The sequence below is a fragment of the Glarea lozoyensis genome, assembly GCF_000409485.1.
Source record: "Glarea lozoyensis ATCC 20868 chromosome Unknown GLAREA17, whole genome shotgun sequence".
Classification (NCBI taxonomy): Eukaryota; Fungi; Ascomycota; class Leotiomycetes; order Helotiales; family Helotiaceae; genus Glarea; species Glarea lozoyensis.
In genome coordinates this window covers 880,157-903,947 of record NW_007360991.1, presented here as the reverse complement: position 1 = coordinate 903,947, position 23,791 = coordinate 880,157, and the positions used below count along the sequence as shown (strand labels likewise).

The window sequence follows — 23,791 nt, the reverse complement described above, 5'->3', positions numbered from 1 at the left end:
CCGTTGATGTATCCGAATTTGTCGAACAAACGCGATCGGTAAATTGGAGCCAACAAACACGAGATGGCGTAGAAGGTGGTAGAATTGAGGTAGCCCTCATATACCAGTATCAAATGAAGCACTTGCAATTGATACCCATATGAGGACGATGGAATCCTCTGGTTGATGATGAAAAGAAAAGGGGAAGGCGAACCTTGACAAAACGGGAATTGCCTAGCTGTAAGCTTAGGAATCCCTAGGTTTACGAACTTGAGCGAGTGGAGCTGGAAAGACCGAACCGACGCGATAACAATCGAAATTTGCGCTAAAAGTGAAGAGTTCTGCGACTCTCGAGAACTAACGCGATTTCGATTAAACGCGAACAGTTGTGTCTAGAGGTCTGTCGATGCGGATGTTTGCGTGTGAATGTGAATGTGACAGATTCTAGGATCAATAAAATCCTGAAGATTAATTTCAAGGTGAGAGGACCCAAGCGCGATTAGGACATCACGTGCGGTTAGTCAATCGGCAACTTCCTCATCACGCTAAATTAAACCTAGAGCATTACCCAGGGAACTAAAGTAATCTTCGCGTAAGAGAGTGTTCCCACCCATGGCTCTTGCCGTTAGGATTACCGTAGGTAGGTTTTTGTCAAACGATCTCGATTTCGTCCCGAGCGGGCACAGATAAACTAGACGCAGCTTCAACTCACAAGTCACAATCTGGAATGTCCTCAATGATTTTGGCGCACCCACCTCGTCAATTATCATAATTCTCTCTTGTTATGACTAATGTTGTTCGTCTCCTACAAGGTTTCATGCGCCCTGTCGGTGCCACAAGCACACGTCGTTGGATGTTGCGATGATCACACCTCGCTCGTGCTTCACGTACACTCTATCGCATCGTCGTCATTTTCATGAATAACAGCGCATCAAATATGAAGAATCTAGCTATACTCCAACGGTTAGTTCAAAAAATCTAGCCGCATTGCGACATCTTCACGATTTTGTTGCTCTGAGGACGAGACATTTGCGACCGTACTCGAATGGTAGGCGATTTTCTCCTACACCAACGCTGCGATTGCACGTTCGTTGTTAGGCTTGCTTCCTGTGGCCCAGGCCATAGCTTCACTTGTCGCGATCAACTGTTGAACAGACACACGAGGATGACCAAATTCTCGCTATCATAAAGGTATACAACATCGCCTAAATGAAGATACTTCCTCGCTCCAAATGGGTCACTCGCGTCTTCCAAGTGGTCAGTCTTCAGCTGGTATCGATCAGCCATAATTGGCTGAAAAATACGAATAAGCCTCCGCCCGACACCCTTCAACCACCAACTTCAAAATCCCATGTATGACAATTAATCACCCAGCTTTCGGATCGGTGGCTTGCAAACTCGATATGTACCCTTACAAATCATTAGACTCTGCTACAAATGAGTTGCGCCTCCTAAGGCTTCTTTCGCTGGCATCATCTAACAGAACCGCGGCATCGGCTGCCTCTGATGATACCCAGGACTACCACGACACTGAAATTGTATGCGAGCTCTTTCACGCTTTTGCAGATGATAAGCCCAAATATCACGCATTGTCTTACACATGGGGCTCTGCTGAGGGTACGGAACTCATCTCGCTCGACGGCATTCAGGTGCCTGTAACGGAAAATCTTGCGGATGCGCTCAAAAACATCCGTGATGATCACAACAATATAGTTCTCTGGGTAGATGCTATATGTATTAATCAACAGGACGATGCTGAGAAATCAAAGCAAGTCTCACGCATGAGATACATATATGGGAGCTCGTTCAGCACGATAGTCTTCCTAGGAGCCTCCGACGATAAGCATGATGAAAGTCTCGCAGAGTAATCCAGCCTTGCCTGCTTCTCTCTTAGGGTCTGGACGTACTGATTTATGTTTCTGGCAGATATGACCTGATGAATATTTCTTTGTCCGCCAAGGGAATTCCCGATTTGATCGCACGGCTACTGAGGCTGGACTTAATGAAAGAGGGGCGGTCAGATGGAGGAGAAGATGAAAATGTCTTCAAGAACCTTAAAGATGCCTCTGCTCAGTTAATCCAGGATGCAATGGTAGACCTACCCAAAACGATTTCTTTCGTTGAAGCGACTCGTCGACTCCTGGTGGCGCCATATTGGCAAAGAATATGGGTGTGGCAAGAGTTCGTCGTCTCTCCAGAAGTTGTTCTTTACTACAGTAAACACAGGATTTCCTACGGCGACTTCTTCAACTCTGTTATATATAATGTCTTTCTCCTTGGCCAACTTTCTGCGACACTTCACACATATCGTCAAGCCACGGACAAAGTCGATGTTGTACACAATCATAGAGACCGCCTCCTCGCATACCATCACATGTTTAACAGTAGGAATTGCGAAGCGCGTCATCTTCTAGTCGCCCGACATTCCTACCAAGCAGGCACAAAATATGAACTAATTTATTGGTTGTCTGTGACACAAAGCGATGGTAGAAGCTATGCCAGCGACGACCGAGATCTTATCTTTGCACTACTTGGAATCGCTTCCGATAGGGACAGCTTAGATATTGTTCCGGATTACCATCCTTCAACAACCTGCTCCAGCTTGTATACTTCTGTGGTAGGTAAATTATCGCTCTTTATCTCGTTGGCGATTGTATGTCGATGACTAAATCTATCTACTCATGGAGAATGCCGATGAATGTCACGAAATCTCTAAGCACCGCTGACGGAATTTAGGCGAAGAAGATAATTCAATCCGGAGACGTCGATTACCTATCCTTTAAAGAGTCCGCTCGATATCGAATGGTTGAAGACGCGCAATCATCCACTTCAGCATCCAGTCTCACAAACGATTATTTTACCCCAAGCTGGGTACCAGATTGGCGACGAAATCGACACCCCTGCTGTAATCGGCCACCCGGGACAACAGAGTTCGAAACCTTCACTGGCCGATTCACAGAACATTCCACCACCCCTAACGTTTCTAATAAAACAGAGCATTTCAATTTCCTCAACCTGAAAGGTTACATAATCGACCAAATCGAGCATGTCGCCCCATCCGCGTGGCACCCGGGCTCAAAAGTCTATGGGTCCCATCCCGAGCTCTCCAGCTACCTCTCCTCCATCTCCACGCTCTGCCAGCTTTCCAACATGAAATTGTACTACAACCACGAGCACGACCCTTATCCCACGCCGTCAGACCGTCTGACGGCGTACTTTCGCTTGCCGGTGGCAGATATGCAAGATTCGGAATATGAGATCACGCAGTGCGGACTCACACATGATTTCGACGGCATGCGCATGGAATATCAAGATGTCATTGGAGAGTTGCATGGCCAGGGGGCGACGAAAACGAACTACTATTACGATATGCTTGCAGTGCAGGTTGATCGTAGACCTATGATGTTGAGAAATGGGTTGGTAGGACTGGTGCCTGAGGATGCAAAGAGAGGGGATGTGCTTGTCGTTTTTGAGGGTGCTCAGTTTCCATATGTGTTGCGCAAGAAGGTTCTGAGAAATGGCGACCCTAGGCTTGACGATGTGGATAAAGATGATGAACTTTGGGAATTGGTTGGGGATGCATATGTACATGGAGTCATGTATGGAGAGTTGTTTGATGAAGATGGGGAAACGGATTTGATAAGGAGGGAATTTGTACTTATCTAACATTTATTTCCCGCTAGAGCTATAACAAAAATATGTTTAATAAGCCCAAAAGCATATAACATACAGACTCCACCCAAAACCTCACACGTAAAAGTACACACCCACCTAACATACATCCCTCACCCTCTTTACCCCCCTTTCTTCCCCTCCTCAACCAACCCCTCCATCTCACCCAAACTAACCCCCCTCCACCCCTTCTCGCCCAACCCCTTCAACACCCCCTCAAGCTGCCTCCCACTCCAACTCCTCCGATCATGCACAATAACCACATCACCTCCCCTCCTCACCCGTCGCCCAATAACCCACGCATTCCACCCCGCCCACCCAATCTGCGCATCATGCGCATACACATTCCCCAACACCGTTCTATACCCCAACTCCCCCACCACCTTCACCATCTCCCTACTAAAAAACCCCGAACCAGGACGGAACCACTTCGTGCCCCTCGAATTCTTCGGGAGTTGTGCATCCAGCTCGCTGATCTGGGCTGACAGCTCGGGAAGAGGGAGAGAGATGGCAGGTTCATCGTGAACGGCGTGATTCCCGACTTCATGGCCTTGGGATAGGATGTCTTTGAGTATTTGTCGGCCGTTGGGGACAGAGGAGATTTGCGAGCCGATGATGAAGAATGTGGCTGTTGCGTTGTGGTGGGCTAGGAGGGAGAGGAGGGCGGGTGTGTGGGCGGAGGGCGCGTCGTCGATTGTGAGTGCGTAGGTTTTTTGGGTGGGGGGGAGGGGGAAGGTGAAGAGGACGTCTGGGTGACGGTGTTGGAAGTAAGATATGAGCCAGCGCGGGGGGAGGTAGATGATATATGCTAGGAGGAAGGCGAGGCAGAGGAGGGTGAGGAGGAGGAGGATGAGCATTTTTAGGGTACGTTTTAGTGGTGAGGGTGGGATGAGAATAGTTAATGAGGAGGCATGTTCTTCGTCGTCGATTTTGATGTGTTTTTTGGGTTGGTGTGAGGGTGTGAGGATGCGAGTAGTGGTTCTGGTTATGAGGCGGATGAGGCGGCGGGGGAGGTGGGACAGGCGCATGAAGGGTGGATGAGGGGGTTGTGAGAGAGCATTGAGGTTTAAGGGTGTGTTGATACCTGGTTCTTATATTTGATAGCTTATGTTGTGGTTGTTATTTATGAGTATGAGATGGATGGCCGTGAGATAGACGTGTGAGGTCGGAGGTAGGTGGGGCTTCGGCGTTAAGAATTGGCATTGAGCGCTAGGTTTTGTGGTCAAGTTCGATGGATTTGAGTCTTATTCAGAACTTTGCACATCCACAGTCATCTATACGATATTTCTTGGTCTTTTAATATTGAGAGGTGCTATACATCCCATTTACATCCTTGAGATATCCATATGGTGCGTTCATAATAATTGTACAGATCCTGTCAAGAGCAGAGATAGATACATAGACGCCCAGGTCCTACCTAGTCCAAACAATTTTACACACTCGCAATGTTGTACACCCTTACCCAGTATCAGACTTTCGTACAAAAAACTACAGTCCCTAAAGATCATCCTCCCCAATAGGTTTCCTCGGCTTGTAAATCCTTCCACCCTTCGTCCTCTTCTCCCTCTTGACAAATTTGGTTCGACTCCTGTCCTCCTCAATCCCCTCAAATCCATCCTCGCCCATGATAATATCAAACTTGTTCACCTTGACCTTCTTCCCGCCCTTTCCTTGCCTACCATCACGGACCCCCTTGAGCTTTCCACCTTTGCCACTGGCCTCAGCAGCTCTTCCTAGTCTTGGTGAACGTAATGTTCGAGTTTTAGCTCCAAGAGCCCAAAGATCTCCCCATTTGGATTTGCGAGCATCGCGGTAAGCGGTCTTGCTGAAGCTTTTAGGCACTGTCCAGCGCTCGAGCTTTCCGGACGGAGTACAGAGATCGAGCGTAACGTGGCCACGACGCTTTAATGGTGGCAATATAGCACGCGGAAGAGAGAGCGAGTGAAACTTCAACTCGCTAGGATCACTTTTGTGGGACTCGGTATCTGGTAAGTCGGTTTCCTCCCATCCCTCGAATGCTTGGTCTGTAGCCACGTCACCTTGGAGTAGTGACTTTTTGTGATTTCTCAAATCGATGCCACGACGGATGGCGACATAGCTGAATTTGACGTCTTCATGATTGCGGGCTTGCACACCAAGGACCTTTTGTAAGAATGGAGGCCGAATGAACCGCTGAGAGAAGTGACAATAATCTTTACGACCAAAACTTATGCCAGGGGTCAAGTACATAGGGCACTTATTATGATTGGTACATGGTGCAATTATCATTCCTTCTTCTTTGTCGGCGAAGCGTACAATATCCGAAGCAGGTGACTCAATCTCGTTTTCTGTAGTCGTATCACCGGGTGAAGAAATGTGTGTCTCCAATAATAGTTGACGTGCACCTGCAATAGCTTCGAATCCTCTAGGAAGTCCTTTCTCAATGAGTATCAGCACACCTCCCTTGGGATCCAATAGCGACCACAAGTTCTGAACAACATTCTTTCGCCGATAGTCTTCCTTCAAATGCAGCAGAGAATGTGGTGCAATGATAAGATCATACACCTTTCGAGGCTGAGGGGTCCCGCCATCTAGATGCTGAGTTGCTAATGAAGAATGGACATAGTCAGGTAACCGAGGTAAGAAAGTCGTGTCTTCCAGAAAGCGTGATATCCGGTGTCTGAGTCGATCGGAGCCAGTGAGTACAGTCGTTTTCCCCAGTGGCAGGTCGCCCTTCACCAGGCCTTCCTCGGTCATAAGGTCCCATTCTGCCTGTGCAATCTCACGCCACGCAACAGCTGCCGCACCACCACCACCAGCATCCATAATTCTTGGTCCTACCCCCGTCCGCATTAGGAGCCTTCGCAGCCAGTTCGTGCCTAATCTTTTGCGAACTTCCACAATGGTGCTGGATGCACAGGCATAGGTCCCGGGCATCACAGCTGCCATATATGCATCTGCTTCTACATCAGTCATCCTGTGCTGTGAAGCATCCAAGCCAATGGGCTTCTGAGGAAGATGTTTCAATGCATCCGGAGTTGACGTAGAAAACGGGAGTCTTTTGCCTCCAAAGGCCTTCTCTGCCGCTTCTGTCGTGTGCTTGATATCCGCTCGTTCAAGCAATTCTGTAATCGGCGCAACAAAATAGTGCTTGTTCAAGTTGATGGTACTTGGATTAGTTCCAGATCTAGCAGTCATGGTATGCGGATGGGTTCGGATTGTATCAGAGTCCAATCCGTCGTCTTCGTCAATTTCCTCCATATCCTCCTCCTCCTCTATCACTTCTTCCTCGTAGGCTTCTTCGTTCACATCTTCTTCGGGTTCCTCTTCAATTATGTCTTTGGCCGCAGCTGCCTGCATTTCATCGTGCAAACGCGCAATAGCTTCTATTTCCCGCTGATTTCTGCCTCGAATGTTTCGTGTTGGCTGTGTCTCCTCCGCCCCCATGCTATCCTCGCCACTCTGTTGAGCTTCGACCTCTTCATCGAGCCATGCTTCTTCCTCCATATCTTGTTCGTCCTCCAGAATTTCATTCGCCAGCGATTCTGCCCCTTCCTCGCCCTCCGCTGCTAGCTCTTCCTCAGCCAGTTCATCTAGGAACTCCTCTCCCTCCTCGCCCTCCTGCCTTACCACGTTCTCTGCAGCCAACAATGTGATCTCATGCGAAAGATCAATTGATGGATCTATTTCGACCTCCTCATACTCTCCTTGAGCGTTTTGCCGCAACAGCACATTCCGGACCTCAGACTCTTGAATCTCATCTTCCCCTCCTGGCAGATACTCCAGATCACTGTATACTGTTTCTCGTAATGGCGGACCATATAAACGCTCGTATATGACGTACTCTTTGGCTGACAAGTAATCTTTCGGCAATGTCTCTCCAAACGTCTGTCTTGCCTCCCTCACTATCGTCTCGATTTCTGCCGCCGTAGCAACTGGAGCTGGGTCTGCATTTGGTTGTTCTGGTAAGTCGGCGAGCCGCTTGCTTTGCGTAAACGATCGAGTAGATGAGGGAAGCCTTCGACTTGCGGGTGCTTGTGTACGCGATTGAATCGAGGTGGTATACCGAGCTCTCGATGAACCTTTGGTAGCAGTGCTTGCGAAGCCATTTTCAAACAGCGTTAGAAGGTGTAGTCGACATGATTGGCATGCTCTTGGAGCTCTTCTTGCGCTTAACATTATCAACTGTAGATGCGCCCTTTATTTTTATCCAGTGCAACTCGAAGCAGTCGTTGAAAATGCAATGCGACTTGCCGTTGGCAAGATGTTGTAAATATTTTTTGGAGCTCCGCTGATTGGTGGCGGCAACTACTGAAATCTCAGGCTAGAGTCGCTGAAGGAAGTGCCGTGCCGTACCTGAACTTGTTGCCACCACCCTCCCTGTGGGTCTTAACGACCATCCTAACACGCTTCAAAGTAACTGCTCTTCTTTCATTCACGTCGTGATAATCTGTTATCAACATAAACGCAGTTTGAAATCCAACAATGAGACTTCCTGTCCGGAATTTTATTCTCAGCAGTATCAGTTGTCGGAAAACCTGCATTTCCGTCGATATCACCCCTGAGGACGACCAGATCGATTTCTTTTTCAACTTGCCTAACCAGAGCATATCTAGAACATGGATAGGAGCATCTTACAATTTTCTCGATGGACAGCACCAGCATCAACTGGGAGATGATAGCATCTAGTCACTTATTCCCTGCCTATGTGAGCACAGTTTTGAGAAGATTGTGGCTTGCAAATCTTTTGATTTCAACTAAAGTTAGGGTTGGTTGTTTCTATGCGTTAGAAAAGACGGACGCACGCATCTTGCCTTTCTCAATTCAAATAGGAGACATCTTGCTGCAGTAAAAGCCAGGAGCAGACAAGAAAGGATGAGAAGGAACTTTGACACCTGCTGGTGTTACGCCAAACTTATCATTACTTAGTCGTTCACAGCATGTTTGCCATCCACTCCATATATTTCATGTCGTCTGTCAACTCCATCGCCAAAAAGCCAGTCGACAAATCCGCTTTTCGATATCTCACATAACTTTTCAACCCTGTCCCTCTCTCGAATGGAACGAAAGTATCCAGATCAATCGCATGGTTGGACAAATGTTCATGAGTTATCCTTGCACTCAGAGGTAATGGCTCCGTCTCCGGTACATCTCCCCTACCGGCTTCTTCTATGTTAATTTTCCATTCGCAGAAATTCAGCGTATCGTTGCGAATCCACAGTCCTTCTTGCTCAGGAGCCTGGCGAATGATTTCCATTGCTTTTCTTCGGACGCGTAGCAAGCGACATTTTATACTGACGAAGAAGAGCGGTGGAATAACTCCCATTTCGAACATTAAAGGATGTTTAACGTACAACCCGGTCATTCGCTCTGCAAGCATCACAATCTGCTCAAACTCTGCGGTATAACTGTCATACGCCATCTCGTCCGCCACTGGGATCTTCAAGAGCACCAAGACAGTCAAGTGATAGAGCTGCATATATACGTATTCTGCGCTCCGGGCCAAATCAGGATTGTTCATAGCCATCCTTCTAGTTGCTCTTTCCCATTGCTCGAGTCGAAGAATATATGCTTGTCTGATGGCCGCGTCACTTTGAAGATCCACCAATTCAAAGTCCCCAAATTCTACAACATCCCTAATCCGTCGATAGTATCCGAAAACGGCCTTAAATTCTGCGTCAAGAACGTCCCTCGACTGATCTATATTTGAGAATGTGTGTGGCATTTTCAAGACGTTGTCCATGGTGTGGGGACACGTCCTAGCGATCTCGTCGGTAGTACTTCCATGTATCGAAAGTTGAATCCTGAGTCGCCTAAAAGATCGACCCAGTGAGCTGTATACATCCTCGCAGCCGGTTATGACCCCAGCACTTCGCAGATGTGCCAAAATCTTAAATCCGCTGAACAGATGTTGGAATCCCTGGTCAATGTTTCTTCGCAGCAGCTCCACCCAAACCAACAACAGACAAGCAATGAGTGTTGCTCTTGGATCTTGATCGGACGACGAGATGTATTCACCTAGAGTTCTGACTGCCTTTGTGTATTGCTGTAGAACATACTTGCTATTGACTGCACTTCTCATCAGCCCCTTGGATGTACGCTCCTCATATGTTGCGCTTAGTGCGAGCAGCGAGTGCTGAACGGTCGGAAACTGATGACCGTATTGGAGTATCACCTTATTCCAAAAGTCTGACTCAAAATTCCCCGCCATCTCAGAGAAGTTGTTTGTCAGGAAATAGTGGAAGCCTCTTCGTTGGTTATAGGTTCCTTCAATACTTGTCGTCGGGTTCCAGGTGACGGCAAGACCACGATCCAAAGCTTTGTAACTCATAAGTTGTTGACTGGAAGGCCGAGCCTTACTCTTCTTTTTACGAGGTTTTGGCGGGACGTAGCCGTCACATTTTCGACCCGTTAACAAGCACTTTTGGCAGCTAGGCTTCGCCTCATCACACTTTATTCGCCGGATTCTAGAAATGTTTAGTGTTTAATTTCTCCCAATCAGGTACCGGGTGAACTCACTTGCATGTTATGCATCCACTACGAGATTTTGGACCACTACGTCGGTATGTAGAGAGCATATCAGGTGTGGGTTGGAAAGCTGCGGGACTCGCACTACCCGGTATACGATGGGCGTGCACATTGATTCCTGATGCAGTTAGTAACTGTCTCACATATCTTGAAGTGTCCCTGGTATTAGACCTACCGAATGCATCAATAAAGCAGTCCTCTCCAGATGATACTGAGGAATGGGAAGACATCAAGACGAAGAAACGAAGCGATTAGGTTCAAAGGTTGACTTCAAACCAAACTCCTCACACTAGCACTTAATTATCTCGACTGATCTCATATACAACAGCACTGAACATCTCCCAACAACTCCAGATTCCTTCTATACATATCATCTTCGCAAAAACTTTTGGGACGGTACTGCCTGGGCTGCGGATGAAGCTTAGTCGTCCCCAAAAGACCCATGTAATACGAATGGGCGAATCGGAAAGTTGTCGCTTGGGGTTTTAGTGGGGCTGCCATATGTTCTCTCCGGAGCTTCGTCAGCTTGACATGAAAATATGAGGATATTTCAGAATTTATATTCAGCCCTACGAATTTTTCTAACGATGAATCGAAGCCGCTTACCATGATGGTGGCCCTAGATATCAGAAAGCGAAAGTCAGAGCGAACAGGATGCGGAAACCGTCCCAACTCCCTCACGGTGCAACAACGGCAAGCCACCAGTGCGACTCTCCTGCTTATCGTGCCCAGGAAGCATGGCATTGACTCCATGGAAGTCAGCTTTTATTCAGAAGATGATGCCTTACAACTAGCAAGACTCGAGCTGCGGAAACGGCAAGCGCCGTGGTGACGAGCTCCTCTACTTCCTTTTCGTCATCTCCTTCTGTAAATCGTCTTTTTTAGCAGTTGTCAGAAGTACAACCAAAGCGTCGACGATTCTCATTCATTCTTTCCCCTTCCGTTGCATATGGGTTGCATTTGAGAATTGCTTCCGGTTCAACGCCTCCTCGCGACATCGACTAGGTCGGCTTCTCTTATCATCTGCGATTATATAAATCCTTAGCAGTTCTGTTTATTTTATTTTATTCTTTTTTTGTGCACTGAGGTCTTTTCGGAACTTTTTAGTCTATAGCATGGGTGTTCGGCATCTTTGCTTCGATATATGATTTTAAGAGGTTGTCCTGCTCTTGAACACAGGCGACAATCATGTCTTATGATCAGGAATACTTGCGGAGACAAAAGTAATGAAAATTTCTGATCATAATTCGTGAAGTTCGTCACGTCATTATAGCCAGCTTCCCGGTTACTGTTTTGGGTCATGACTTCGAGCGGTCGTTTAAGCCGGAATCGTCAACAAACAGCTACCGCACATCATGAAATTGACTTTACGAAACCTGCTCCTTTATAAGACCGTATGTTCTAAAGTTCAATATCAAAGAGTAAGCAGTTCAGTGAGTCACTCGGAGTGGATGGATCTTGCCGAAACTTTCGACTTACGGCTCTCGCTTCGGTCTCTCCTATTGCAACACCGAAGCCCGAATGCGCGACAGTCAGCAGTGATGCTTCAACAGAAATATTTTGTTTGCACCTGTTGATGATTTGGGGCTAGTTTAAACCACTTTATATAAAGATCTTTTCCCTCTTCAAACTTTCAATAATGCAAGTGAACATAGTTTTACTCTACCTTTTGACACAATGGGTCAAATCACCATCCTAACACGGCTTCAAATGCTACTATCCAACATCAAGGACAAGAAAAGTCCAAACCTAATTCTAACAATAGTGTACGTTCCCCAATTCTCATAGAAATACCAACTAACAGACCCCAGCTGTTCAGCAGTATTCCTGGACCTCCTGAACCTCTCCGCAATAACAATCGCCCTTCCCACCCTCCAAAAAGAATTCTCCATCCCAACATCAAGTCTCCAATGGGTGATATCCGCTTACGCACTCACGTTCGGTGCCTTCCTCATGCTCGGTGGGCGCGGTGGTGATATGTTTGGTCATCGCCCAGTGCTGCTATTCGGGATGTCGTTCTTCGCGTTGTTTACAATGGTGTCTGCGCTTACGCCTAGTTTCATTGGATTGGTGATTGCGAGGGCGTTTCAAGGGATTGGTGCTGCGTTTACCATTCCGAGTGCGCAGGCGCATGTTGCGATTTATTTCCCGGATCCGAAGGAGAAGGCGAGGGCGTTGGGTGTTTGGGGGGCGAGTGGGAGTTTGGGGTTTATGTGAGTACCAGACAGATCATAATGGGTAATTGAAGCTAATTCGTTTCTAGTCTTGGTCTGATTCTAGGTGGAATCTTGACTGACCTCTTGGGGTGGAGATGGATCTTCTGGATCTCGCTTATCTTGTCAGGAGTTATTATTCCAGCTGCCATTGTCATTCTCCCCGCCAGCCAGTCTAAACGCGATGCTTCCCCATCACCAGAACTTCCCAACGACACAAATTATCGCAAGAGTTTCTTCACCTCCTTCAAAGAACGCGCTCTCCGTTTCGACATCCCCGGCATCTCCCTCGGCCTCCCAGGAATTCTCGTCCTAACCTACGCCCTCACCTCCTCCAACTCTGCCGGCTGGGGCTCCCCCCGCATCATTGCCACCCTCATTCTCTCCATTTTTCTGCTTCTCGCATTCGCACTCTATGAATGTCGCGCATCCTCTGCCATTCTCCCCATCCACCTCTTCAAATCAACCAGTTTCAACCTAACCCTCCTCCTCGCAATAATCACCTACGCAGTCCGTCAAGCATGCACCTACTTCCTCACCGTCCAACTTCAATCCTACGGCAACACACCCATCCACACCTCCGTGCTCTTCATCCCCCTCGGCATCAGTGCCTTAATCGCCAACACCATCGCAGGCCGTCTCGTCCCCATCTTCGGCGCTCGCTTCATGTTCGTACTAGGCTGGACTCTCTCCATCCCCGGCGTCTTGCTATTCGCGTTCATTGAGCAAGAGACGTCGTACTGGCGGTACACATTCCCCGGGATGATATTGTATATTGCGGGCATTGGAACGGTGTATATCACGGCGAATTTTGTGGTTGTGTCGACGGCGACGAAGTCGGATCAGGGTGCTGCGGCGGGGGTGTTTAATGTTGCACTACAAGTAGGGGGCTCGGTTGTGGGACTGGCGGTTCTTACGGCTGTTGCGCAGGGGATGGAGAGGAAGTATGGAGGTGGTGATGTGACTGATGGGGGGTTGACGCATGTGGGTTATCAGAGTGTGTATTATTCTTGTGTTATTCTGTGTGTTGTTGGTCTTGGGCTTAGTCTTTTTGCTATTGATGTTGCGGAGAGTATGAGGGGTAGTTTTTGGAAGAAGGTTGAAAAGACCGAGGTGGTGGTTGTGGGTGAAGGAGCTACACATGAGCTTGATCACAGTTCTTGAAGAGAGAAACAATACTCTAACAATTTCATTTTTGTAAGCACTCGTTTTGTAACAGTACAGCACTGCTACTGGCAACATGTAATTCCGACGTTCTTAAAACCGTAACCTTATGTAACCTAGCCACGCTACCAGCTCTGGGTTCATCAAAAATCGTGTGAGTCGACTATGCCATGCATTTTTGAGACGATACCGCTGAGATGATTCATTTGGCTTAAATTGGGGACACAATATATAAATATCGTGCGGAGCCACGGACCGACTATCGAGTCTTGATAGACAGCCCTTTGGAAAATTGAATGCTGCGATAAGAGAAGCATTTGATATCACCATATCTCCAGCATTTCCCGTATCCCAGCCGATCATTTACATCCCGGCCATCTAGGCTTCATGCCTCCAAGTATCGACGTCTTTAAAACCCGCGCCAGTCTCAGTCCTAGTAAACGTCACAACATGCTTCGAAGCAAATTTCTGGAGCTCGTCCTTCTCAAGAACATGTCCTTTGGCCATCGATCCTGGATTATTCTCGAAAGTGTTATGGCGTCCGGGTTCATTGCTTGCGTTGAGACGATAATAGAGCAAAGGTAGCAGAGAGGATCTCCAGACTGGTAGTCGCTGTGGATCCATGTACGTGATGAGGATGGTGTGCAGAAACAAGATCAGAGTTCCGAAGAGTAGAACTGCGGGGAAAAGTAGCCACTTCCAGTCGAATTTGATGCATACACCCGTCCGGTAGTTAGTCCCATAGACAAACTCTCCCACCTGCCCCCTGTTCTGGAACTCAAATCTGCCTTCATTAGTGACGCTTGATGTACGCATGTAATTCGTGTAAGCAGTCCCAACACTGTCAAATACTGAAGAAACGCTTTCCAGCGTCGAGTTTCCCTTATTATACAGAGATGGTAGCCACCAAGCGGCTTTGAAAACGACATTGTCGGTGATATTGTTGGCTTCGCCCCATGCACTTCGCGAAGAGTAGCGATCCGCGTGGCCAGAGCCCCTTATGGCTGGTCTGAGAAACTGCGTAAGGCCACGAGCATATCCCATGTCCATCTGGTAAAAGCATTCGGTAGGGATCTTATACTCCGATCCTAGTACATCGGTTCGATTGTAAGCGACAAATGTGTGATTAAGATGGGAAACTTGAGAGAAGTTGGAGTAGTCATATTGTTGATCATCGATGAAACATGGGATCTGGACAGCTTCAAAATGGCCTTCAGGAGATTGGCGTGCTGGAACTGTTGAGACGACTTCTTCGGAAAGAATTCCCGCTGTTATGCTCGCGTGGTACTTCTTGATGCAGGGATAGAGAACACACTGAGACGCAATCACATCCATGTCGTACTTGAGGGTTTTCAGCTCCGGCCGAACGTGATTACAAGTAAGCGCGACCATACTTTGACCACCCCTCGTGGTATTCATGGTCTGTCGACATGTCCTGGCAGTAAAGGCTAGAACATCAGTCGAAGTCAGGGCACTGCTGTTGTATGGTTCTTCCCAAGCCCCGAACGTGGGCTCTGTTGCCAAAGAGGTATTGACGCTCAGCCAATCTCCGGTACCTCTCTCAGCAATGTAAAGTGTAGTATTACTTGGTAAACTGTAGTTATAAACGTTGACCATGCCATCGGCGTAGTAATAGTCAGGTCCGGGAAGACCGCCACCTTCTGTAATATCTGACGTGATGTCTTTGCATCTACTACAGATACCCATGGATGAATGTGTAATCCCCCCAAAGCTTGGAAAGGTACAATTGCCGCTGGGACAATCAGCTATGATTCTGGAAGTATTACCACCTGGATTTGCAAATGCACTGACTAAGGCGCCTTTGCTTCCGTGGCTTATCATAAATGTCCCAATTTCAGTTATATCTCTGAAAATTTCCCCGTTTGTGTAATTATGGATGATTGGAATAGTGGCATTAATGCCCTCCATGGGGATTTGGCAGGCTACTGATTTAATCGCTTGTTGTCCGAAAGGGCCAATGCCAAAAGACAAGATGGTGATGATTGCGCCGAGAAGTACAGGATGTCTAACAAAGTTAGTAAGAAGATATTTGATGTAACAAGAATGCAAAATCTCATTCTCCTCATTATCAACTGACTCTTGTGCGGGAGTCAGTTTGAATGTCCCAATGGTTCCCGTCACGTAGGGGTCGTGCGTCAATAAAGCCGGGGAAGAACCCAGGCATCTTGTAAAGAACAAAGACTATACATACAGTTTTTGATAAGCCGTAATAAGTCTCACTGAACCCCACACACCCCGACTTGCTTGATCGAAATAATCTAAATCCCGCAAATTCCGTGGTTGTGAGAACCAGGTCCATTTCAGTTGACTCATCGCTATTCAGACTTAGCAATTACTCAAGAGACAACTTGTATGAATTCTGACCTTCCGACACGACTGCTACCATGCTCGCTCTCAGGAATGTGGCCAATACCGCAATGAGCGCACTCAGATTAATATGCCGCCAATTTGGTTCAAGTTTGCCGTTTCGAGTTCTCAAGATGACAATAATGGCAATAAACAGGCCCAATGTTGCCAGGAGTCTCCAGATATCTTGATAAAATCCGTGTACGATCTGAGACTTTCGTGATGCCGACGAACTTTCCTCGCCGGAGTTCGTAAGCGGTGGAGGGTAGGAAGTCTTCTCTCCCCAATGTGGTATACCATTAGATGGAGGTGGTGTACCCTTCGAATCCGATAGTCTGTCTACGCTCGAGATACAAGTCGACTTTTCCCACTCTGCCGTATTCATGATGGGAGTTCCGTCCGGCTGGATGGTGGGCTGCTGGTTTTCGGCCAACGAAATGGTCTCCATGGTGTTGTCTCTTGAATCCATCTCGCAAGTTGACTTCTTCTAGGTTCCAAAGAAAAAGAGAAGTTCAAAAAAGAGAAAAAAGATGAACCTAGAGCTTTCGGCAGAAGAAGTGCACATTCAACACTTTTCGGCCTAGGGAGACAACATCGAATAGCATTGAGCACGTCGTTAATGCGGAAATGTTGTGTTGGTTCCTGCCCCAAGCGAAATAGCTGCATGGCCATGTTGGGCACACTGGTGGTTGATAATTACTCAATGAGCATTGTTGTTGGATATTTTGACGTTATGTTGCGGTTACAGCCAGTCAGCTCGTCCGGCTGCGTGGCTACCAACATCGACCCAAACTCAGCTTGAGGCGAAGCATCCTGCACGCTGCAGTAAAGTCGTTTCATTTGGCGGCCGATCAAGTCTGGTAGGCACAATTGGAGATCTTCATGAGTATGAGCTGTACGATGAATCCTGATTATTGAAGATCGCCAACGCGTGGTCTTCGGCGCTTCGCGAACCGTTGAGAACAGCTGCAAGAACTCGGTCGATGGGGCGCAGCTTTAAGTGCTAACAGGTCACACCACTTTTTGTAAGGATTTACAGCTGTCTGATAACCATAAATCCGCAACAACTCGGCAGTTCGGGGGGAGAATATCCATGGTTGTTGCCCCAGATTCACAAAAGTTGGTGGATTGATGAAGCTGACAGACCGCGACTGCTTTCAGTTGTGGACCCAGCGGAACTCACCAATATCGAGACGGAATAAAATGGGGAGACAGATCAAGACTCAAGAACTAGTAACTTTGATTTTCTTGTACTCGCTGGCCGGTGTTATTCCCAGGATTCGGCCAGGCCACAAGCGGGCTTTGCGATGGCAGCGTTCTTCCCATTGATTTGTGAATGACTAGGCATAGAATTAAAGGCTTTGTTGGCTGAACTACGAGCGCGTCGATAAATCAAATGATAAATTTGAATGAAGAAAAGGAAAGGTTGAGATTGAAAAACCTCAACATGGAAGGAAAGGAGGTGGTGTGGCTGGAGCGATTTATGGGAAATCATGTGGCGCAGCGTTCAACCAATGAACGCCCGGTTGAGACTGCTGCCGAGATACAAAGACTTACTTTAAAACTTAAATAATTTTACATGAAAATAACACCGCTGATGTTACAAATGACTCCATTCCATGGGATTACCAGGTTCTCCGAAAAACAATATTGTGTGGCAGTATTAATATCCAAAACGAGACATCGGTAGCCTATCTTGTCATTCGTAAGCTCTTAGGCATCAGCTCATCACAATAGCTAAAAGTTGACATCGAATAGCGACATAAATCCAAGAATCTCACATAACATGAGAGTCATTCATCCATGATCAACCCGGGTATCATCAATTCAAACAAGTAATAAATATCTCAAGTGGCGCATTCATCTCTCTTGGCCATTCCTCACCTGACAATCTCAAAATCATATATCAACATCACTTCCCGAAGTCTCAAATAACAACAGAGCTTCAATCCTCAAAAATGCTCTCATTCAGTACCTACGCCTCTCTTCCAAACTACCCCAAACCATCAACCTCCCCACCCATTCCACCTGAGCAACTGAACTGGTCCCTCTCCCAAACCGCCTCTCAAACCCTCCTAAGCCCCAGCGTCCTCCTTCGCATACTTCACAACCTCTCCCCCTCCGACCTTCTAATCGACCAACGGGTCTCCCATCTCTGGAAAAGACTCATCACCGAATCAGAAACCTTACGACAAAAACTTTGGCTCCATTTGTACGAAGACCCTGAAGCGCGAGAGTGGGAGATAAACCCCTTCATCTACCACATCCATAACAGCCAATCAGACGCAATAATCCGACCGCAGATAATCAAACTCCCATCTCCAGAAACCCTGCATAGATCTCCAGGGAAAATATGTAAAAGGTTCGCAACATCGCTAGACTTCAATTTCCCTGCCGTTCTCACGGCGTGCCCGAACGCAAGCTGGCGAAATCAGACACTCATACGACCCGGTGTGGCGTTTAAATATGGCCTTTTCGGCCCCGGGGATTTCAATCTTGAGAAGGAGGTAAAATTCCCAGCGTCTGTGAGGTTGGGGGAGATTTATGATGTTTGGAAAGAGTGGAAAGAGTCTTGGCCGGAGGGGGAATGGAACGAGGTCACGGAATTCAAGATTAACTTCAAGGGATGTAGGGTGGAGGAGGGAGGTCGGGGGAAGATGGTGGTATTCTTAGTGAGTAAGAGGTTTGCGGGAGACGTTACGAGGGTTGGTGGGGAGAAAGTGATGCTGGCGAAGAGGGTAAATGGGCAGAGTGCGCAGTTTGCGAAGAGCCCGCAGGCAATGGAGGATAAAAGGGCTGTTGAGAGGGCGAAGGAACTCTTTCGGTTGCATGTTGGGGATTGATCTGTTTGTTTCTGTGGTTTCGGGCTGAACGATAGTTGGCGGTCGTGTACTCTATTGAGGAGACGGATGGGGAGTTGAATTGTAGTTAATAACATAGTTCAATTAGTCGCACGTACCAATATCAGTTTCAGGGACTTGTAGATAAGACTCTTTGAACTAAAACTCACTATGGGCAATTTTTGTTGTTCAAAGAAGTTGCAGTTCTCTAGACGTGTAAATGTCTTGTATTTGACAATCTGGAAAGCTAGGAACACCAAATGCGTCAGTATTTGGAGATCTCGAACTTGGGAGAGTGTTGCCTACAAAACAAGCTTGCTGCAGGGCTCTTTTTTTGCATCTCAAATGACGTCAACGTATATCAATATAAGTAGTAGACACAAGCATTTGTATGGAATCTCATCTGACGTTCACATACATCGATTTCCAGCGTTGGGAGTGTTGTCTACTGGAACTGACACTGACTTTATCACTAAACGCCACACAAACTTAACAATGGGATTGTTCTTCTACTCCCCAATTTCTATGTTTGTGACATCCTCAAAGCCTACACAACCTGCTTTTAGGACAAGATGAATAACCAAATTTTGTCTTTGTCGGAAAACAATGCTCAGAACCCCAATCTAGCCTGCTCAAACCCATATAAACACACTTCACTCCCTTCTCAGCTCCTACTTCTTCCTCACTTCAGTCTTGCCACATTCAAGAAGTACACAACTGTCTCAATTCTGTAATAGATTTCTCACACGCCAACCCAACTAACTCACACAGATCCACCCCAAACACCACACACCCACAATGCCCTCCACATAAACCCAACAACCCCTCCCCTCAAAGTTCACCGAACATCTCACCACCCCAACCCAAGCTCCCTGTGACGCACACTACAGAACCTACTCCTGCGGCTGCAATTTCTACGAAGAAACCGTTCATACAGCCGTCTGTAACGCTACCAACAATGAGAATTGCCAGATAAGAGTTGTGGATGGGTTCGTGGAGTGGCCGGGGAAATGTGACAAGTGCTTGCTGGCTGATGAGAAGAAGGCGGGGTTGGTTGAAAGAGTTATGGGGGCTTTTAGGAAGTGAGAAAGAGGAGGAGAGAGGAGAGGGGAAAGTGGTGGGAGAGGAAAGGGACAATGCTTTGTTTTGTGGGATAAAGGAATAGGTAAGCCGGTCGATTGCACCGGAAGTCAACTCCGACAGAAAATGAATAGTAAAATGAAAGGAATAAAGCAAATGGTAAGTAAACTTAAATCCCGAGTGACCCAACAGTAAAAAGCTATATTTTAAAACCAAAAGTTCAATAGTATTGACACGATCATAACGACCGATTATACCGCACTGCCACACTGTCCTCAGCATAAATTACAAATCACTTGAGCGAGAAAATGTAAACACCCCGTCCCGAAGGAAGAGATTTTTCAGCCAGATTTCTCGCAAAACCATCTCGCTCGTCTTAATCGAAGCGGCCCCCTTATTAACTACCAAGGAATCAAGATTCAACAGTATCACAAGAACGATCTCAAATCAGTCTTCGTGCTCCCAAAACACAAAGGCTTGCTCCTTTGATATACAACAGAGTAGAGTCGACTGTGAAGTAACGATGCGATTAATATTAGAAAACCCAGATATTCATCAGGAGCAAGTTGACTTAAACCAGCACGCAAAGGATGAAAATGACTTATGAAAACAAACACACAGATCTCAAGAAACTAGGTGTGTGAGCGTCTCGGTCACTCCAACGCGCTGTGAGACGTGTTTGAGGAAGCTCTGACAGGATTCAGAGGCGGTATGTAGGATTTGGGGATAATTCCTTAAGCTTTTTGTAATCTGATTGTAATTAACTCTAATCAAGTAGAAACTCCGAATTGAGACTCTAAGGGTCTGGCAACTACGTGGCTAGTGAACTTGAAAATCTTTCATCTTTTAAGCGCTCATCTACCCCGGAGTCCGGAGAGATCTGCTTTCGTTCTACCTGGATCGATGTGCTTAGTGAAACATACTTCCTTACTTAGAGCATGACCGAAAGTGCTTGGTTAAAATCAGAAAGGATCAAACGACAGACGAGAAATTACAAGATATGTTCTTGCGTACTCGAACTCTCATTACAGGTGTTGTGAGATAAGAGTGTAGAAGAGATCGACTAGACGCAAATCGTTTACTAAAGTTCGTCAATAGAGAATTGCTATACGCGTCTCTTCTTTGCGTCTTCCTAGATGACGCCTGTTATAAAAGCATTCTCCAACCAGCCTAGTGTGTAACACGTGGCCCAATGGGTCTTGTCCCTCACTTAATTCGCACGGGTTCGTACCCTGCCATGCATCACTCTGCCATGCATCACTATGTCGCGCATACCAAGACAGTATACCCTGAGCCAAAGACGCTTCTATTGTCGGCCAGATTGGCCGTAAGACCACACCTATCTTGTCGCTTGTCGTAGTAGTGCAAATGTAGTCTCCAGGAAGGGTAGAAGCTGGGACAACCAACTTGATATACTGCATGTCATTCAGAAATGCCTGAAGAAAGTTCGAATTGTCGTTCCAAATACCTTCAGCCTGGTAGGGATCGTCTGTTGGCTCTTGATTCGCTATGGGCAGTAATTCAGCTACACATCCAAGAAAATCACATTCCAGTGCTAGAAGTGATGGAAGCTTATCGCAGTGGATCCTTGATGCCAACGGCCGTCTGGACTGGCGATTAACTAAGAACAACATGACAGCCCCTTTGAAATTGACGAATTTCCCGTACCTGATAGAACCAGGCTCATGGTGGTATTGAGGTGCTTCGACGACTGGTAACGTCCAGTTTGGTACCCACGAAGGAAGTCCTTCAATTTTATCGCCTAAACAAGCTCGGCCTATTTTGCCCAACCAAGATAGATCACTGCTCTCACAAAATAGACCGATTGCGATTCTGGTGAACACTTGGGATACCGATTGTCCATAGTCAACCTTCTGGCCATATTTGTTGGGGACCATCCCCAGATGGGCGTATATCATATCGCGTGGATCTAGTACTCCAAAGCCACGTCTAGACTGGAGTATCTCACCCAGGTTAAGACCTGCCGGCAAGTCAATGTTAAGCTTCCACCCCTGAAATTTGCTTCGCACGAGGTGCATATCTCGGAAAGGCCGATAGAGGTCGTTAACACCGCGCAACGGTGTTCGCAAATTGTCTAGTGTGTTATGAACAACGCCAATTTCCTGGGAGGACAGCTCGTGTACAGATGGCTGCGCCCAAAGAGGCCGGAGCTTTAGGTATTGGTTGAAAGTGTCCCATCGCATACGGGATCTACCAAGCTGAAGCAGAGGATCGCGAGACATCACGAGTTCCTGGAGTACCCAAACTCTTGTGAACCATGCACTAGAAAGGGCCTCAAGTGTGATGAATTCCAAGAAACCCGCTATGTAGGTGCTTTTGCGGTCGAGCAAATACTGCTTGATGAAATCGAAACACGATGGATTTTGCTCGTCGGGACCGAGATAAATAACAGTGTGCTTAGCTTTGGAATAAATCGTGCCCATAATGGAGACTTGTTGATTTCTCTCCGCCTCGTGAGCTTGATTAATGCAGATGGCATCAATCCATAGTCGCTGAGTCCGGTATGTATCTCGAAGATCTCGCAAGGCATCGAACAAGTTTTGAGTTACATGAATTGGTATACCACCGACGTATATTTGTTTAGAGTCGAGCGAGGAGCCCCATACATACGACAAAGCTGTATATCCGTCAATAATGTCATCTTCACACTCTGTCAGCGTTGTTGTGATTAGGCTGCAATGGATCTCGGATTCGAGGTCTTCCGAAGGTTGGAGGATGAGAAGACGTATGGCATCGTCGGATTTGAGGCACTCATATTTGTAGGAAGCCATATCTCAAGATACATCTCATAATGTAACGAGAAGAAGTGATGAAAACCATGATTGAGAGGGGATTGTCATCAGCTGAAGTTGTCGCAAGGCTGGCTCGCGGTTGACATGCAGGTGACGGGGATGCCAGCCATTTAGGTTAGCGAGAGGCTGCCTCACAAATGTTAATTAACAACGATACCATTTATCAAAGTATATTTTCTTACAATAAAACTTTTTTTTTTTTTTGGAAATTATACCAGCTAACGTAATTTTACGAAGTACAAGACAAAACCTATTTCATAGAACATGGGGAACGGGCTTAGGGCAGCACTGATTTTAGAGCCGTACGCAATGCCGCTTTGAACTAAGTTAACATCACTACCCCACGTCCTCCATCAATATTGACATCGCGTCTCCTTGCATCAAGAACACCACACCAGAACAGCAAAATCCGACCGCGAACATGTACCACACAACGTCCCTAAACTCCCTCCTAAACCAGCCCACAAACACCATGTACGGCAATACCACGACGCAATTCACAACCTCCCAATCCCAATCCATATCCTCGCTCTCCGCCTCCGTTTCCTCCCTCCGCTCATCCCTCAGCCTGCTAGACTCCTCCATCTCCATCCTCGACGCTGGGATCTCTGATTTCCCTAGATTGAAGAAGGTATTGAGTAGTACTAGAGTACGTGTTATACCTTATGAATGAACTGTGAAGGAGTAAATGCTAATAAGCTAGCACTTCGAACTAACCCCCTCCACAACCCTCACAACCGCGCAAGCCTCTCTCGCCGCCGAGCTCGCGCCCGCAATCACCACGCTGCTTGGGCGCTGCGAATCGCACATTGGGAAGCTGGAGCGGCGGGAAGGCGCGCTGATCGCGCGGTCGGAGTTGTTGGAGGGGAGGTTGTCGAATGATGAGACGAGGGGTTTGAAGAAGAAGAGGAGTTTGGATCGGTTGGTGAAGGGGAAGGGGAGGGGCGGGGATGAGAAGGCGGCGAGGTTGAAGGCGTTGAGACTGAAGAAGGAGAGATTGGGGTATGCGGTTGAGAGGTTGGGGTTGCAGAGTCAGCAGAGGCAGAGGCAGTTGAGGATGAGTGTTGCGGCTGGGGCGACTTTAGGGGATTTGGGTGGGGAGGAGGAGTGAGGGTGATGGAGTATAAGGGGGGCATCTGGTGGTGGTGCTGGATAT

General features: G+C 47.3%; 8 protein-coding genes across 8 annotated transcripts; 4 read left to right on the top strand and 4 right to left on the bottom strand.

The window, feature by feature from the left end:
- Positions 1-1,382: 1,382 nt before the first annotated feature.
- Positions 1,383-3,645, top strand: GLAREA_12136 (heterokaryon incompatibility protein; the record flags this gene model as incomplete). The annotated part of the gene is made up of 3 exons (XM_008082918.1): positions 1,383-1,843; positions 1,906-2,596; positions 2,716-3,645. The coding sequence occupies 3 exons, from the start codon at positions 1,383-1,385 to the stop codon at positions 3,643-3,645; spliced, it is 2,082 nt and encodes a 693-aa protein (XP_008081109.1).
- Positions 3,646-3,773: 128 nt separating this feature from the next.
- Positions 3,774-4,508, bottom strand: GLAREA_12135 (Glycoside hydrolase/deacetylase; the record flags this gene model as incomplete). The annotated part of the gene is made up of 1 exon (XM_008082917.1): positions 3,774-4,508. The coding sequence occupies one exon, from the start codon at positions 4,506-4,508 to the stop codon at positions 3,774-3,776; it is 735 nt and encodes a 244-aa protein (XP_008081108.1).
- A 640-nt stretch (positions 4,509-5,148) lies between these two features.
- On the bottom strand, positions 5,149-10,388 carry GLAREA_12134 (Zn2/Cys6 DNA-binding protein; the record flags this gene model as incomplete). Its single annotated transcript, XM_008082916.1, has 4 exons — positions 5,149-7,801; positions 8,568-10,097; positions 10,150-10,276; positions 10,334-10,388. 4 exons carry the CDS (start codon positions 10,386-10,388, stop codon positions 5,149-5,151), a joined length of 4,365 nt encoding a protein of 1,454 aa, XP_008081107.1.
- A 1,447-nt stretch (positions 10,389-11,835) lies between these two features.
- On the top strand, positions 11,836-13,535 carry GLAREA_12133 (MFS general substrate transporter; the record flags this gene model as incomplete). Its single annotated transcript, XM_008082915.1, has 3 exons — positions 11,836-11,924; positions 11,970-12,371; positions 12,422-13,535. 3 exons carry the CDS (start codon positions 11,836-11,838, stop codon positions 13,533-13,535), a joined length of 1,605 nt encoding a protein of 534 aa, XP_008081106.1.
- A 378-nt stretch (positions 13,536-13,913) lies between these two features.
- On the bottom strand, positions 13,914-16,350 carry GLAREA_12132 (uncharacterized protein; the record flags this gene model as incomplete). Its single annotated transcript, XM_008082914.1, has 3 exons — positions 13,914-15,561; positions 15,748-15,871; positions 15,921-16,350. 3 exons carry the CDS (start codon positions 16,348-16,350, stop codon positions 13,914-13,916), a joined length of 2,202 nt encoding a protein of 733 aa, XP_008081105.1.
- Positions 16,351-17,860: 1,510 nt separating this feature from the next.
- GLAREA_12131 (F-box) lies at positions 17,861-18,745 on the top strand (the record flags this gene model as incomplete). Its single annotated transcript, XM_008082913.1, has 1 exon — positions 17,861-18,745. One exon carries the CDS (start codon positions 17,861-17,863, stop codon positions 18,743-18,745), a length of 885 nt encoding a protein of 294 aa, XP_008081104.1.
- Positions 18,746-20,913: 2,168 nt separating this feature from the next.
- Positions 20,914-22,614, bottom strand: GLAREA_12130 (uncharacterized protein; the record flags this gene model as incomplete). The annotated part of the gene is made up of 1 exon (XM_008082912.1): positions 20,914-22,614. The coding sequence occupies one exon, from the start codon at positions 22,612-22,614 to the stop codon at positions 20,914-20,916; it is 1,701 nt and encodes a 566-aa protein (XP_008081103.1).
- Positions 22,615-23,107: 493 nt separating this feature from the next.
- Positions 23,108-23,746, top strand: GLAREA_12129 (uncharacterized protein; the record flags this gene model as incomplete). The annotated part of the gene is made up of 2 exons (XM_008082911.1): positions 23,108-23,284; positions 23,339-23,746. 2 exons carry the CDS (start codon positions 23,108-23,110, stop codon positions 23,744-23,746), a joined length of 585 nt encoding a protein of 194 aa, XP_008081102.1.
- Between the last annotated feature and the right edge of the window lie 45 nt (positions 23,747-23,791).